This window comes from Pseudophryne corroboree, chromosome 2, assembly GCF_028390025.1.
Source record: "Pseudophryne corroboree isolate aPseCor3 chromosome 2, aPseCor3.hap2, whole genome shotgun sequence".
Taxonomy (NCBI): Eukaryota; Metazoa; Chordata; class Amphibia; order Anura; family Myobatrachidae; genus Pseudophryne; species Pseudophryne corroboree.
In genome coordinates this window covers 499,927,509-499,943,110 of record NC_086445.1, presented here as the reverse complement: position 1 = coordinate 499,943,110, position 15,602 = coordinate 499,927,509, and the positions used below count along the sequence as shown (strand labels likewise).

Below are 15,602 nucleotides of genomic sequence, written 5' to 3'. Positions count from 1 at the left end.
TGTGCAATGGGGCAAACAAACAGCGCTACCTTCTAGTGAGCCCCAAAACCTCCCCAACAAGTAATGTTACCGATATCGATTTACATTTCTTATTGTGCTGTGAGCTTCTTTACCATAGTGAGTTTACGTGTCCAGGCCAGTCTATTATGACAACAGATTAATGCCTGAAATCTGTTAAAATTCACAAATGCTCTTATTTACAGGAGACGAGGATGTGCTGGTTACTGTATGATATTCTTCTTACTTGCTCACTTCTCTCGCTTCTGTGCCACGAGAGGTCATATATTGGATGAATTCATGGTTCTTTGCTGTGCAGTAAGGGGCCACCCCTTTAGTTGGGACTACTTTTATTAATGCCTTTGTAGCCTAAGACCTGTACACATTATGCTCCCTTGGGTTTAGAGGTACTCTGTTGCAGGAAATCAGAGCCCTGCTCTTTGACTGATGATCGTTATATATATTGTGGCTGATGCAATTTCATTTGCTGCTTAAGGATTTCTTTCAGTAAAAAATGACCATATTTATATCTTTTCAGAACCTTATTTTATTTACTTACTTTGCCATTTTGGGTTTTCTCAGAAATACCGCTGGGAACTGGCAGGCAGAGGGCTACAGATAGCAATGGCATTTCAGAGACTGTGGGGTAAACAAGATGAGTAAGCCATGACAGGGAGCAGCGGTCACAGTTACAGTAAGGTATGCAGTACCCAAAGTGTGGGAGCATGCCAAATGATTCTCCCTTTTTTTTGTAATGCAACTATACAAGAAAGCTGCTAGTATGTTAAACAGAAAGTAGTATTCTCTTTTTTTCCAAGTAAACCATACCACTGCATTTTCCAGCATGTACCTTACTCTTTTGAGCTCATATACCCGGGAGTTTGGTGGCCTGGGGGGACAGACTCCATTGTGAGTTTGGGAAGGTTATTTCTAGGAAATCTTTGGGTCTTTCTTACTTGCCCCTGAGACAGGATCTAGAAATATCTTGTTCCCCGACACTAACTGTTGCAAGATACCTTTATAACGTGTCCAATTTGCGGATTAAACACCATCTGCCTGTAATCAGGAAACCCTGGGATGCATTCTCTAGCGCAGATAGACATCTCCAGAAGTGCATGCTCCATTCAATTTGTTGGGGGAAGTTGACTGTACAGTATTTTGAGCCTCTCTATTGCAACAATATTCGTGGATATCAAACCTCTTAAATAAGTTGTATCTTATGACACACAATGAATAAGAGAGCAGCAACATACTGTACTTTTTTGTGGGTGTGGTATAGAAGATCAACAATGTTTAGTTCGACAGTCATTTGGTCAACCCCATATGGTCAACATTTACAAAAGGTCGACCTATGAAGTTGACAGGTTGAAAAGGTAGACATGACATTGGCAGACACACAAATCGTTGAGACTTTTTTTGTTGTTGCATTTTTAGGGTTAGTGTGGATAGTTTTTCCATCTGGGACCACCATTTGCAGAAGCACGTTTGCCCGTTATGCGTCGGGCGCAGTGTCTCGTTTCGCATGACACAAGGTTACTAAAGGTTATATTTTGTGACATGCATAGTCAAGAAAGGAATTAGTCCAAAAACATGCAAAAAAAAAAAAGTGTCAACCATATGTGTGACGCCCAATGCCATGTCGACCATTTGAACCTGTCAACCTTTTCCAGTGTCAACCTTTCATAGATGGACCTAATGTATGTCAACCATATGGTGTAGCTCTATAATCCAAATCCCCTGTTTTTGCTGGCATCTTTTCAATTAGTAATTGTGAATAACTGGAGCAAGTCTGGAAATATATTGTGCTTTATTAAGCTTAAGTGGTAGTGTATGACGATGAGACATAGCCTTTATTTTATGTGTGCAGTTTGAAACATATCACCAGTATGTGCATTCTTTGTTTGTTTGTATGTATATGTGTATATATATATATATATTTCTCTGACGTCCTAAGTGGATGCTGGGGACTCCGTCAGGACCATGGGGATTAGCGGCTCCGCAGGAGACAGGGCACAAAAGTAAAAGCTTTAGGATCAGGTGGTGTGCACTGGCTCCTCCCCCTATGACCCTCCTCCAAGCCTCAGTTAGATTTTTGTGCCCGGCCGAGAAGGGTGCAATCTAGGTGGCTCTCCTAAAGAGCTGCTTAGAGTAAAAGTTTTGTTAGGTTTTTTATTTTCAGTGAGTCCTGCTGGCAACAGGCTCACTGCATCGAGGGACTTAGGGGAAAGAAGTGAACTCACCTGCGTGCAGGATGGATTGGCTTCTTAGGCTACTGGACACCATTAGCTCCAGAGGGAGTCGGAACACAGGTCTCACCCTGGGGTTCGTCCCGGAGCCGCGCCGCCGACCCCCTTGCAGATGCCGAAAAGTGAAGAGGTCCAGAAACCGGCGGCAGAAGACTTTTCAGTCTTCATAAGGTAGCGCACAGCACTGCAGCTGTGCGCCATTGTTGTCAGCACACTTCATAGCAGCGGTCACTGAGGGTGCAGGGCGCTGGGGGGGGGGCGCCCTGGGCAGCAATGATAGTACCTTATTCTGGCTAAAAATACATCACATATAGCCCCTGGGGGCTATATGGATGTATTTAACCCCTGCCAGGTCTCAGAAAAACGGGAGAAGAAGCCCGCCGAAAAGGGGGCGGGGCCTATTCTCCTCAGCACACAGCGCCATTTTCCCTCACAGAAATGCTGGTGGGAAGGCTCCCAGGCTCTCCCCTGCACTGCACTACAGAAACAGGGTTAAAACAGAGAGGGGGGGCACTTATTTGGCGATATGACTATATATATTAAAATGCTATAAGGGAAAAACACTTATATAAAGGTTGTCCCTGTATAATTATAGCGTTTTTGGTGTGTGCTGGCAAACTCTCCCTCTGTCTCCCCAAAGGGCTAGTGGGGTCCTGTCCTCTATCAGAGCATTCCCTGTGTGTGTGCTGTGTGTCGGTACGTGTGTGTCGACATGTATGAGGACGATGTTGGTGAGGAGGCGGAGCAATTGCCTGTAATGGTGATGTCACTCTCTAGGGAGTCGACACCGGAATGGATGGCTTATTCAAGGAATTACGTGATAATGTCAACAGAGACGGCCGGCAAACAAAATAGTACCTGTCCAGGCGTCTCAAACACCGTCAGGGGCTTTAAAACGCCCATTTACCTCAGTCGGTCGACACAGACACAGACACTGATTTCAGTGTCGACGGTGAAGAAACAAACGTATTTTCCTTTAGGGCCACACGTTACTTGTTAAGGGCAATGAAGGAGGTGTTACATATTTCTGATACTACGAGTACCACAAAAAAGGGTATTATGTGGGGTGTGAAAAAACTACCTGTAGTTTTTCCTGAATCAGATAAATTAAATGAAGTGTGTGATGATGCGTGGGTTTCCCCCGATAGAAAATTATTGGCGGTATACCCTTTCCCGCCAGAAGTTAGGGCGCGTTGGGAAACACCCCTTAGGGTGGATAAGGCGCTCACACGCTTATCAAAACAAGTGGCGGTACCGTCTCCAGATAGGGCCGTCCTCAAGGAGCCAACTGATAGGAGGCTGGAAAATATCCTAAGAAGTATATACACACATACTGGTGTTATACTGCGACCAGCGATCGCCTCAGCCTGGATGTGCAGAGCTGGGGTGGCTTGGTCGGATTCCCTGACTAAAAATATTGATACCCTTGACAGGGACAGTATTTTATTGACTATAGAGCATTTAAAGGATGCATTTCTATATATACGAGATGCACAGAGGGATATTTGCACTCTGGCATCAAGAGTAAGTGCGATGTCCATATCTGCCAGAAGATGTTTATGGACACGACAGTGGTCAGGTGATGCAGATTCCAAACGGCACAAAGAAGTATTGCCGTATAAAGGGGAGGAGTTATTTGGGGTCGGTCCATCGGACCTGGTGGCCACGGCAACTGCTGGAAAATCCACCGTTTTTACCCTAAGTCACATCTCTGCAGAAAAAGACACCGTCTTTTCAGCCTCAGTCCTTTCGTCCCCATAAGAGTCATATCTGCCCAGGGATAGAGGAAAGGGAAGAAGACTGCAGCAGGCAGCCCATTCCCAGGAACAGAAGCCTCCACCGCTTCTGCCAAGTTTCTCAGCATGACGCTGGGGCCGTACAGGACCCCTGGATCCTACAAGTAGGATCCCAGGGGTACAGATTGGAAAGTCGAGACGTTTCCCCCTCGCAGGTTCCTGAAGTCTGCTTTACCAACGTCTCCCTCCGACAGGGAGGCAGTATTGGAAACAATTCACAAGCTGTATTCCCAGCAGGTGATAATCAAAGTACCCCTCCTACAACAAGGAAAGGGGTATTATTCCACACTATGTTGTGGTACTGAAGCCAGAAGGCTCGGTGAGACCTATTCTAAATCTGAAATATTTGAACACTTACAAAGGTTCAAATCAAGATGGAGTCACTCAGAGCAGTGATAGCGAACCAGGAAGAAGGGGACTATAGGGTGTCCCGGGACATCAGGGATACTTACCTCCATGTCCCAATTTGCCCTTCTCACCAAGGGTACCTTAGGTTCGTGGTACAGAACTGTCACTATCAGTTTCAGACGCTGCCGTTTGGATTGTCCACGGCACCCCGGGTCTTTACCAAGGTAATGGCCGAAATGATGATTCTTCAAAGAAAATGGACGACCTCCTGATAAGAGCAAGGTCCAGAGAACAGTTGGAGGTCGGAGTAGCACTATCTCAAGTAGTTCTACGACAGCACGGGTGGATTCTAAATATTCCAAAACCGCAGTTGTTTCCGACGACACATCGGCTGTTCCTAGGGATGATTCTGGACACAGTCCAGAAAAGGGTGTTTCTCCCGGAGAAGAAAGCCAGGGAGTTATCTGAGCTAGTCAGGAACCTCCTAAAACCAGGAAAAGTGTCAGTGCATCATTGCACAAGGGTCCTGGGAAAAATGGTGGCTTCTTACGAAGCGATTCCATTCGGCAGTTTTCACGCAAGAACTTTTCAGTGGGATCTGCTGGAAAAATGGTCCGGATCGCATCTTCAGATGCATCAGCGGATAACCCTGTCTCCAAGGACAAGGGTGTTTCTTCTGCGGTGGCTGCAAAGTGCTCATCTACTAATGGGCCGCAGATTCGGCATTCAGGAAGGGTCCTGGTGACCAGGGATGCCAGCCTGAGAGGCTGGGGAGCAGTCACACAGGGAAAAAATTTCCAGGGAGTGTGATCAAGTCTGGAGAATTCTCTCCACATAAATATACTGGAGCTAAGGGCAAGTTACAATGCTCTAAGCTTAGCAAGACCTCTGCTTCAAGGTCAGCCGGTATTGATCCAGTGGGACAACATCACGGCAGTCGCCCACGTAAACAGACAGGGCGGCACAAGAAGCAGAAGGGCAATAGCAGAAACTGCAAGGATTCTTCGCTGGGCGGAAAATCAGGTGATAGCACTGTCAGCAGTGTTCATTCCGACGCCCGGGAGAGTGGGGATTTCATCGGGAAGTCTTCCACATGATTGTGAACCATTGGGAAAGACCAAAGGTGGACATGATGGCGTCCCGCCTGAACAAAAAACTGGACAGGTATTGCGCCAGGTCAAGAGACCCTCAGGCAATAGCTGTGGACGCTCTGGTAACACCGTGGGTGTACCAGTCAGTGTATGTGTTCCCTCCTCTGCTTCTCATACCCAAGGTACTGAGAATTATAAGACGTAGAGGAGTAAGAACTATACTCGTGGCTCCGGATTGGCCAAGAAGGACTTGGTACCTGGAACTTCAAGAGATGCTCACAGAGGACTCATGGCCTCTGCCGCTAAGAAGGGACTTGCTTCAGCAAGTACCATGTCTGTTCCAAGACTTACCGTGGCTGCGTTTGACGGCATGGCGGTTGAACGCCGGATCCTAAGGGAAAAAGGCATTCCGGAAGAGGTCATTCCTACCCTGGTCAAAGCCAGGAAGGAGGTGACCGCACAACATTATCACCACATGTGGCGAAAATATGTTGCGCGGTGTGAGGCCAGGAAGGCCCCACGAAGAAATTTCAACTCGGTCGATTCCTGCATTTCCTGCAAACAGGAGTGTCTATGGGCCTCAAATTGGGGTCCATTAAGGTTCAAATTTCGGCCCTGTCGATTTTCTTCCAGAAAGAATTGACTTCAGTTCCTGAAGTCCAGAAGTTTGTCAAGGGAGTACTGCATTTACAACCCCCTTTTGTGCCTCCAGTGGCACTGTGGGATCTCAACGTAGTTCTGGGATTCCTCAAATCACATTGGTTTAAACCGCTCAAATCTGTGGATTTGAAATATCTCACATGGAAAGTGACCATGCTGTTGGCCCTGGCCTCGGCCAGGCGAGTGTCAGAATTGGCGGCTTTGTCTCACAAAAGCCCATATCTGATTGTCCATTCGGACAGGGCAGAGCTGCGGACTCGTCCCCAGTTTCTCCCTAAGGTGGTGTCAGTATTTCACCTGAACCAGCTTATTGTGGTACCTGCGGCTACTAGGGACTTGGAGGACTCCAAGTTGCTAGATGTTGTCAGGGCCCTGAAAATATAGGTTTCCAGGACGGCTGGAGTCAGGAAAACTGACTTGCTGTTATCCTGTATGCACCCAATAAACTGGGTGCTCTTGCTTCTAAGCAGACGATTGCTAGTTGGATGTGTAGTACAATTCAGCTTGCACATGCTGTGGCAGGCCTGCCACAGCCAAAATATGTAAATGCCCATTCCACAAGGAAGGTGGGCTCATCTTGGGCGGCTGCCCGAGGGGTCTCGGCTTTACAACTTTGCCGAGCAGCTACTTGGTCAGGGGCACACCCTGACTGAGGAAGACCTGGAGTTCTCTCATTCGGTGCTGCAGAGTCATCCGCACTCTCCCGCCCGTTTGGGAGCTTTGGTATAATCCCCATGGTCCTGACGGAGTCCCCAGCATCCACTTAGGACGTCAGAGAAAATAAGAATTTACTTACCGATAATTCTATTTCTCGTAGTCCGTAGTGGATGCTGGGCGCCCATCCCAAGTGCGGATTGTCTGCAATACTTGTACATAGTTATTGTTACAAAAATCGGGTTATTATTGTTGTGAGCCATCTTTTCAGAGGCTCCGCTGTTATCATGCTGTTAACTGGGTTCAGATCACAGGTTGTACAGTGTGATTGGTGTGGCTGGTATGAGTCTTACCCGGGATTCAAAATCCTTCCTTATTGTGTACGCTCGTCCGGGCACAGTATCCTAACTGAGGCTTGGAGGAGGGTCATAGGGGGAGGAGCCAGTGCACACCACCTGATCCTAAAGCTTTTACTTTTGTGCCCTGTCTCCTGCGGAGCCGCTAATCCCCATGGTCCTGACGGAGTCCCCAGCATCCACTACGGACTACGAGAAATAGAATTATCGGTAAGTAAATTCTTATTTTCTCTGACGTCCTAGTGGATGCTGGGACTTCCGTAAGGACCATGGGGAATAGCGGCTCCGCAGGAGACTGGGCACAAAAAGTAAAAGCTTTAGACTAGCTGGTGTGCACTGGCTCCTCCCCCTATGACCCTCCTCCAAGCCTCAGTTAGATTTTTGTGCCCGAACGAGAAGGGTGCATGCTAGGTGGCTCTCCTGAGCTGCTTAGAAGTAAAAGTTTAAATAGGTTTTTTATTTTCAGTGAGTCCTGCTGGCAACAGGCTCACTGCATCGTGGGACTAAGGGGAGAAGAAGCGAACTCACCTGCGTGCAGAGTGGATTGGGCTTCTTGGCTACTGGACATTAGCTCCAGAGGGACGATCACAGGTTCAGCCTGGATGGGTCCCGGAGCCGCGCCGCCGGCCCCCTTACAGAGCCAGAAGAGCGAAGAGGTCCGGAGAAATCGGCGGCAGAAGACGTTCCTGTCTTCAGATAAGGTAGCGCACAGCACTGCAGCTGTGCGCCATTGCTCTCAGCACACTTCACACTCCGGTCACTGAGGGTGCAGGGCGCTGGGGGGGAGCGCCCTGAGACGCAATAGAACAATATAAAAACCTTATATGGCTAAAAGAAATGCATCACATATAGCTCCTGGGCTATATGGATGCATTTAACCCCTGCCAGTTTCCCCCCCCCCAAAAAAAAGCGGGAGAAAAGGCCGCCGTGAAGGGGGCGGAGCCTTTCTCCTCAGCACACAAGCGCCATTTTCTTTCACAGCTCCGCTGGAAGGACGGCTCCCTGACTCTCCCCTGCAGTCCTGCTACAAGAATCAGGGTAAAACAAGAGAGGGGGGGCACTATTGGCAGCTAATATAAAACAGCAGCTATAAAGGGAGTAACACTTACATAAGGTTATCCCTGTATATATATAGCGCTCTGGTGTGTGCTGGCAAACTCTCTCTCTGTCTCCCCAAAGGGCTCGTGGGGTCCTGTCCTCTTTCAGAGCATTCCCTGTGTGTGTGCTGGGTGTCGGTACGATTGTGTCGACATGTATGAGGAGGAAAATGATGTGGAAGCAGAGCAATTGCCTGTGTTAGTGATGTCACCCCCTAGGGAGTCGACACCTGACTGGATGGTCGTATTTAAAGAATTACGTGACAGTGTCAGCACTTTGCAAAAAACTGTTGACGACATGAGACAGCCGACAAATCAATTAGTGCCTGTTCAGGCGTCTCAGACACCGTCGGGGGCGCTAAAAAGCCCGTTACCTCAGATGGTCGACACAGACCCAGACAGGGATACTGAATCCAGTGTCGACGGTGAGGAGACAAACGTAATGTCCAGTAGGGCCACACGTTACATGATCACGGCAATGAAGGAGGCATTGAATATTTCTGACACTACAAGTACCACAAAAAAGGGTATTATGTGGGGTGTGAAAAAACTACCAGTAGTTTTTCCTGAATCAGATGAATTAAATGAGGTGTGTGATAAAGCGTGGTTTTCCCCCGATAAAAAACTGCTGATTTCTAATAAATTATTGGCACTATACCCTTTCCCGCCAGAGGTTAGGGCACGTTGGGAAACACCTCCTATGGTAGATAAGGCGCTCACACGCTTATCAAAACAAGTGGCGTTACCGTCTCCCGATACGGCCGCCCTTAAGGAACCAGCTGATAGAAGGCTGGAAAATATCCTAAAAGGTATATACACACATACTGGTGTTATACTGCGACCAGCAATCGCCTCAGCCTGGATGTGCAGTGCTGGAGTGGCTTGGTCGGATTCCCTGACTGAAAATATTGATACCCTGGATAGGGACAGTATATTATTAACTATAGAGCATTTAAAGGATGCATTACTATATATGCGAGATGCACAGAGGGATATTTGCACCCTGGCATCTAGAGTGAGTGCAATGTCCATTTCTGCCAGAAGAGCGTTATGGACGCGACAGTGGTCAGGTGATGCGGATTCCAAACGACATATGGAAGTATTGCCGTATAAAGGGGAGGAGTTATTTGGGGTCGGTCTATCGGACCTGGTGGCCACAGCAACGGCTGGAAAATCCACCTTTTTACCCCAGGTCACCTCTCAGCAGAAAAAGACACCGTCTTTTCAAACTCAGTCCTTTCGTTCCCATAAGGGCAAGCGGGCAAAAGGCCACTCATTTCTGCCCCGGGGCAGAGGAAGGGGAAAAAGACTGCACCAGGCAGCCTCTTCCCAGGAGCAGAAGCCCTCCCCCGCTTCTGCCAAGTCTTCAGCATGACGCTGGGGCTCTACAAGCGGACTCAGGCACGGTGGGGGGCCGTCTCAAGAATTTCAGCGCGCAGTGGGCTCACTCGCAAGTGGACCCCTGGATCCTGCAGGTAGTATCACAGGGGTACAAATTGGAATTCGAGACGTCTCCCCCTCGCCGGTTCCTGAAGTCTGCTCTACCAACGTCTCCCTCCGACAGGGAGGCGGTAGTGGAAGCTATTCACAAGCTGTATTCCCAGCAGGTGATAATCAAGGTACCCCTCCTACAACAGGGAAAGGGGTATTATTCCACGCTGTTTGTGGTACCGAAGCCGGACGGCTCGGTGAGACCAATTTTAAATCTAAAATCCTTGAACACTTACATAAAAAGGTTCAAATTCAAGATGGAGTCACTCAGAGCAGTGATAGCGAACCTGGAAGAAGGGGACTATATGGTATCTCTAGACATCAAAGATGCTTATCTCCATGTCCCAATCTACCCTTCTCACCAAGGGTACCTCAGGTTTGTGGTACAAAACTGTCATTATCAGTTTCAGACGCTGCCGTTTGGATTGTCCACGGCACCACGGGTCTTTACCAAGGTAATGGCCGAAATGATGATTCTTCTTCGAAGAAAAGGCGCCTTAATTATCCCTTACTTGGACGATCTCCTGATAAGGGCAAGGTCCAGGGAACAGTTAGAGGTCGGAGTAGCACTATCTCAGGTAGTGCTACGTCAGCACGGGTGGATCCTAAATATCCCAAAATCACAGCTGATTCCAACAACACGTCTACTGTTCCTGGGGATGATTCTGGACACAGTCCAGAAAAAGGTGTTTCTCCCGGAGGAGAAGGCCAGGGAGTTATCCGAGCTAGTCAGGAAACTCCTAAAACCAGGCCAAGTGTCAGTGCATCAATGCACGAGAGTCCTGGGAAAAATGGTGGCTTCTTACGAAGCGATTCCATTCGGAAGATTCCATGCAAGAACTTTTCAGTGGGATCTGCTGGACAAATGGTCCGGATCGCATCTTCAGATGCATCAGCGGATAACCCTATCTCCAAGGACAAGGGTGTCTCTCCTGTGGTGGTTACAGAGTGCTCATCTTCTAGAGGGCCGCAGATTCGGCATTCAGGATTGGATGCTGGTGACCACCGATGCCAGCCTGAGAGGCTGGGGAGCAGTCACACAGGGAAGAAATTTCCAGGGCTTGTGGTCAAGCATGGAAACGTCTCTTCACATAAATATCCTGGAACTAAGGGCCATTTACAATGCCCTAAGTCAAGCAAGGCCTCTGCTTCAGGGTCAGTCGGTATTGATCCAATCGGACAACATCACGGCAGTCGCCCACGTCAACAGACAGGTGTTATGCACACCAGTGCCTGCAGGAAAGTACTGGTGTCAGAACTGTTATGCACTCCAGTGTCTGCAGGAATGTACTGGTGTTTGAACTGTTATGCAAAACAAATGGACTCACAGACAAACTGGGGAATATGACATAACGTACACAGAAGGTAATAGGGTAACAAAATACACACAAAGTGAACAGAGAAGCCCAGAGGCTAAGGAACTGGGTATCTCCCTTGTATTAGAACTGCACAGATGGAAAAAGCAAGATGTTGTGTTTTAATACATAGAGAACCCGAAATGTTGTTGCTAAGGGCAACAGCAAAACCCTAAAGGGTTACCAACGGGTGTGGCAGTAAACTCCTTGGTCAGAGATGGAATGATAGACACAAGGAGAGTCTCCACAATCCTATTTCTCACTTGCAGTGCACAGGTTTTAGCTTACTGCCACTAAACTGACCCCTGACACCTAGCACAGTGAGACAGGATTAGACAGGCAAGTCTTAGAATACAGCCGCAAACTTGCTAAGTTCACAGAGTAGTAACAGAACCCCAGCAAGCTAAACGACTGACTCCAGTCTTACTGCTAGGTCTGGATTGGCAGAGTGTAATACCAAATCCCCAGGCCTATTTGCAGTAAGCAACAAACAAATACAAAGCTACACAGTACTGGCTAACTTTCATGAACTGACTAACCAACAAAGATTCAGCAGCATCTGCTTACCCTGAAAAGAGGCCTTATAAAGCAGGTGCTGTCCACGCCCCACTCAGACCTCACAGACTGTGAGCACAAAAACCAGCACCGGATCCCCTGCCGTGCACAGAGCCTATAACCACTGCACAGCAAAAGACCCGAACCGGAGTATCAGCTGCGCTCAGGTTACTCCACTAGCACTTGTCTCCCGGTTGCCATGACGACGTGGCAGCACAGGGCAGGAGACCCTAACAGTACCCCCCCTCTGACGAGGGGTCAAAGAACCCCTACCACCGGGTTTATCGGGGAACTGCGAGAAGAAAGAGCGTATCAGTCTGGGGGCATGAAGATCACAACTGCGCACCCACGACCGCTCCTCCGGGCCATACCCCTTCCAGTGCACCAAAAATGACAGCCGACCCCGAACCACCTTGGAGTCAAGAATCCTTTCAACAACAAACTCCCTCTGGCCACGTATCAGAAGAGGGGAAGGTCTTCCACTGGAAGAAGGATTACTAATCGCCCGTTTTAAAAGGGAACAATGAAATGTTTTATTGATACCCAAAGAACGGGGCAGATCTAACTGAAATGCCACCGGATTGATAACCCTGGTGATCTTATAAGGGCCGATGAACCGGGGCCCTAACTTATGAGATGGCTGTCTCAACTTCAAATTCTTGGTAGACAACCAGACGAAGTCTCCTAATTTGAAGCTGCAGGGTCTTTTCCGCTTATCAAAAACCCTTTTGGTCACTAATGACACAGACACAAGGGCTTTCTTCACTTTCCGCCAAATACCTCTAAGGACCGAAACCACAGAGGAACCACCAGGCGTGGAGTCCAGGGGGTCAAAAGAATTGGCCTTAGGATGATGCCCATACACACAAAGGAAGGGAGAGATCCCTGTAGCAGAGTGAGCCGCGTTGTTATAGGCAAACTCCGCCATGGACAGATGAGCAACCCAGTCAGTCTGACACTTGGAGACATAACACCTGAGGAACTGCTCCAAGGACTGGTTCACCCTTTCAGTCTGCCCATTAGACTGCGGATGGTAGCCTGACGACAAGCTGACAGAAATCTGGAGATCGGAACAAAATGCCCTCCAGAATTTGGCCACAAACTGGGATCCGCGGTCAGAGACCACATCAAGTGGCAACCCGTGGAGACGCACAACATGCAGCATAAATAATTCAGACAGGCGTCTGGCTGATGGCAGCCCAACCAGTGGAACGAAGTGCGCCATCTTCGAAAACCTGTCAACGACAACCCAGATGGCTGTCATCCCCGAGGATTTGGGCAAGTCCACCACAAAATCCATTGAAATGTGGGTCCATGGCTTAGATGGGATAGAGAGTGGATGTAATGGGCCAACAGGAACCCCTCTAGGAGTCTTATTTCGGGCACAGATGTCACATGCCCGAACCCACTGATCCACATCCTTAGCCACCGAGGGCCACCACACCGCCCTAGATAGCAACTCCCGAGTTCTGGCAATACCCGGGTGACCTGCCGACTTCTTGGCATGGAATTCCAGGAACACTCGCTGTCTTAACCTAGGAGGCACAAACAAAAGACCTACCGGAAGGTCTGGAGGAGCCTGCTCCTGTGCTCTAAGGACTAATGATAAGAGGTCCTGGGTAATGCCCACTTTAATACATGATGGGGAAACAATGGGCAACGGCTCCTCGGTGGTCTCCTGGATTGGAGCAAAACTCCGCGAGAGCGCATCAGCCTTGATGTTTTTTGACCCAGGGCGATATGTTATCAAAAAATTAAAGCGAGCAAAAAACAAAGCCCATCGTGCCTGCCTGGCATTGAGACGCTTCGCTGACTCTCAATATGCCAGATTCTTATGGTCAGTGAGAATTGAGACCACAAACTTAGCCCCCTCAAGCCAGTGTCTCCACTCCTCGAGTGCATCCTTAATAGCCAACAATTCCCGGTTACCCACGTCATAATTCATCTCGGCAGGCGAAAATTTACGGGAAAAGTAAGCACAGGGATGAAGGCGATTATCAGACACTCCCATCTGAGAAAGCACTGCCCCAATACCCATCTCAGAGGCATCCACCTCCACCACAAAAGGACGCTCTGGATCTGGGTGTCGCAGCACCTTGGCCGAAACAAATGCCCTTTTGAGACGGGCAAAAGCCGCTTTAGCCTCACAAGACCAGTGAGCAACATCCGCCCCTTTCTTAGTGAGTGCCACCAAGGGCGCCACTATAGACGAAAATCCAGCGATAAATCGTCTATAAAAATTCGCAAAGCCCAGGAAACGCTGAAGCGCCTTCAAACTAGTGGGCTGCACCCAATCCAGGACTGCCTGTACCTTGGAACCCTCCATTTGGAAACCTTCTGGGGAGATAATATATCCTAGAAATGCGATTTGCTGAACTTCAAATTCGCACTTCTCCAGCTTCGCCCCAAGCCGGTGGTCTCTGAGTTTCTGGAGGACTAAGCGTACATGCTTCCGATGTTCCTCCAGGGAATGGGAGAAGATTAGGATGTCATCTAAGTATACAACTAAGAATCTATCCAAATATTCCCTGAGCACATCATTCATGAAATCCTGGAAGACTGCCGGGGCATTACAGAGCCCAAAAGGCATCACCAAATATTCATAATGCCCTGAGTGGGTATTAAAGGCAGTCTTCCATTCATCCCCCTCTCTTATTCGGATTAGATTGTACGCACCGCGTAGGTCAATCTTAGAAAAAATGGTGGCAGTACGAAGCTGGTCAAACAAGACCGAAATGAGAGGCAGTGGGTATGAGTTTTTAATCGTGATACGGTTCAATTCCCTGAAGTCGATGCAGGGTCGCAACGAACCGTCCTTTTTACCCACGAAGAAGAACCCCGACCCAACTGGAGACTGTGAAGGTCTGATAAATCCTTTAGCCAAGTTCTCCTGAATGTACTCTGCCATAGCCTGAGTCTCAGGACGTGACAGGGAGTACAACCTGCTCTTGGGAAGCTTAGCATTTGGCAACAAATCAATGGCACAGTCATAGGGGCGATGGGGAGGTAGTACCTCTGCAACTTTTTTGGAGAACACGTCCGCAAAATCTGCATAACACCCTGGCAATCCTGGCAAACTTAGCTGCGAGAGCCTGACTGGAAGGCTCAAGCAACTCCTGAAACAATCAGTACCCCAACTAAGAATCTCCCCAGAGACCCAGTCAAATTGAGGATTGTGGGCCCTTAACCAGGGTAACCCCAACACCAATGGGGCAAAAGTACAGACAGTCACATAAAAGGACAATTTTTCAGAGTGTGTGGCTCCAATAAACAAAGAAATCTGGCTAGTGCAAGAGGTAATTTTACCTTGGGATAATGGTTCCCCGTTTAACCCACAAATCTCAATTTCCGATGCCAAGGGTACTAAGGGAACAGAGTGTTTCAGGGCGAATTGGCGGTCCATAAAAACCCCGTCGGCCCCACTGTCCACAAAGGCCCCAGTCTTGACAGTTTGACCGAGGATCTTCAAGGTCACCGGAATGATAAAAGTCTTCTTGGGAAATTCTGACTTCTGGCCTGACAGGATATTTCCCATCACCCTCAGGCCCTGAAGTTTTCCGGCTTTTCTGGGCATGATACTACCACATGACCTTTATTCCCACAGTACAAACACAACCCCTGCTGTCTCCTCCGCGTCTTCTCACGCGAGGAGAGGCGGGTAGCCCCAATCTGCATAGGCTCCTCAGAAAATTCCTCAGAGTCTGAGGTTCCCTTGGGAAGGAAGGAAATCTCAGTCTCCCTTTCAAGCCTACGCTCTCTCAGCCGTCTATCCACCCGGATGGATAACTGCATGAGCTGATCCAAGCTATCAGGCAAGGGATATTGTACCAGTTGGTCCTTTATCTGGTTAGAAAGACCTCTTCGGTACTGGTGTCTCATGGCTGGGTCATTCCACTGGGTATCATGGGCCAACCTCCGAAACTTCGTACAGTAAACCTCAACTGGCCTTCGCCCTT

General features: G+C 48.6%; 1 protein-coding gene across 4 annotated transcripts in view; it reads left to right on the top strand.

The window, feature by feature from the left end:
* The window catches only part of ALDH3A2 (aldehyde dehydrogenase 3 family member A2), a 134,414-nt gene that overhangs the window by 102,373 nt on the left and 16,439 nt on the right, over positions 1-15,602 (top strand). For 3 of the 4 annotated variants that reach the window (XM_063953999.1, XM_063954001.1, XM_063954000.1), the window contains one exon: positions 580-696. The exons of the other annotated variant lie outside the window; for it this stretch is intronic. In XM_063953999.1, the coding sequence (XP_063810069.1) occupies positions 580-660 (81 nt within the window). In that variant the 3' untranslated portion in view covers positions 661-696. The remainder of the gene's footprint in view (positions 1-579; positions 697-15,602) is intronic. 4 annotated transcript variants of the gene reach the window in all.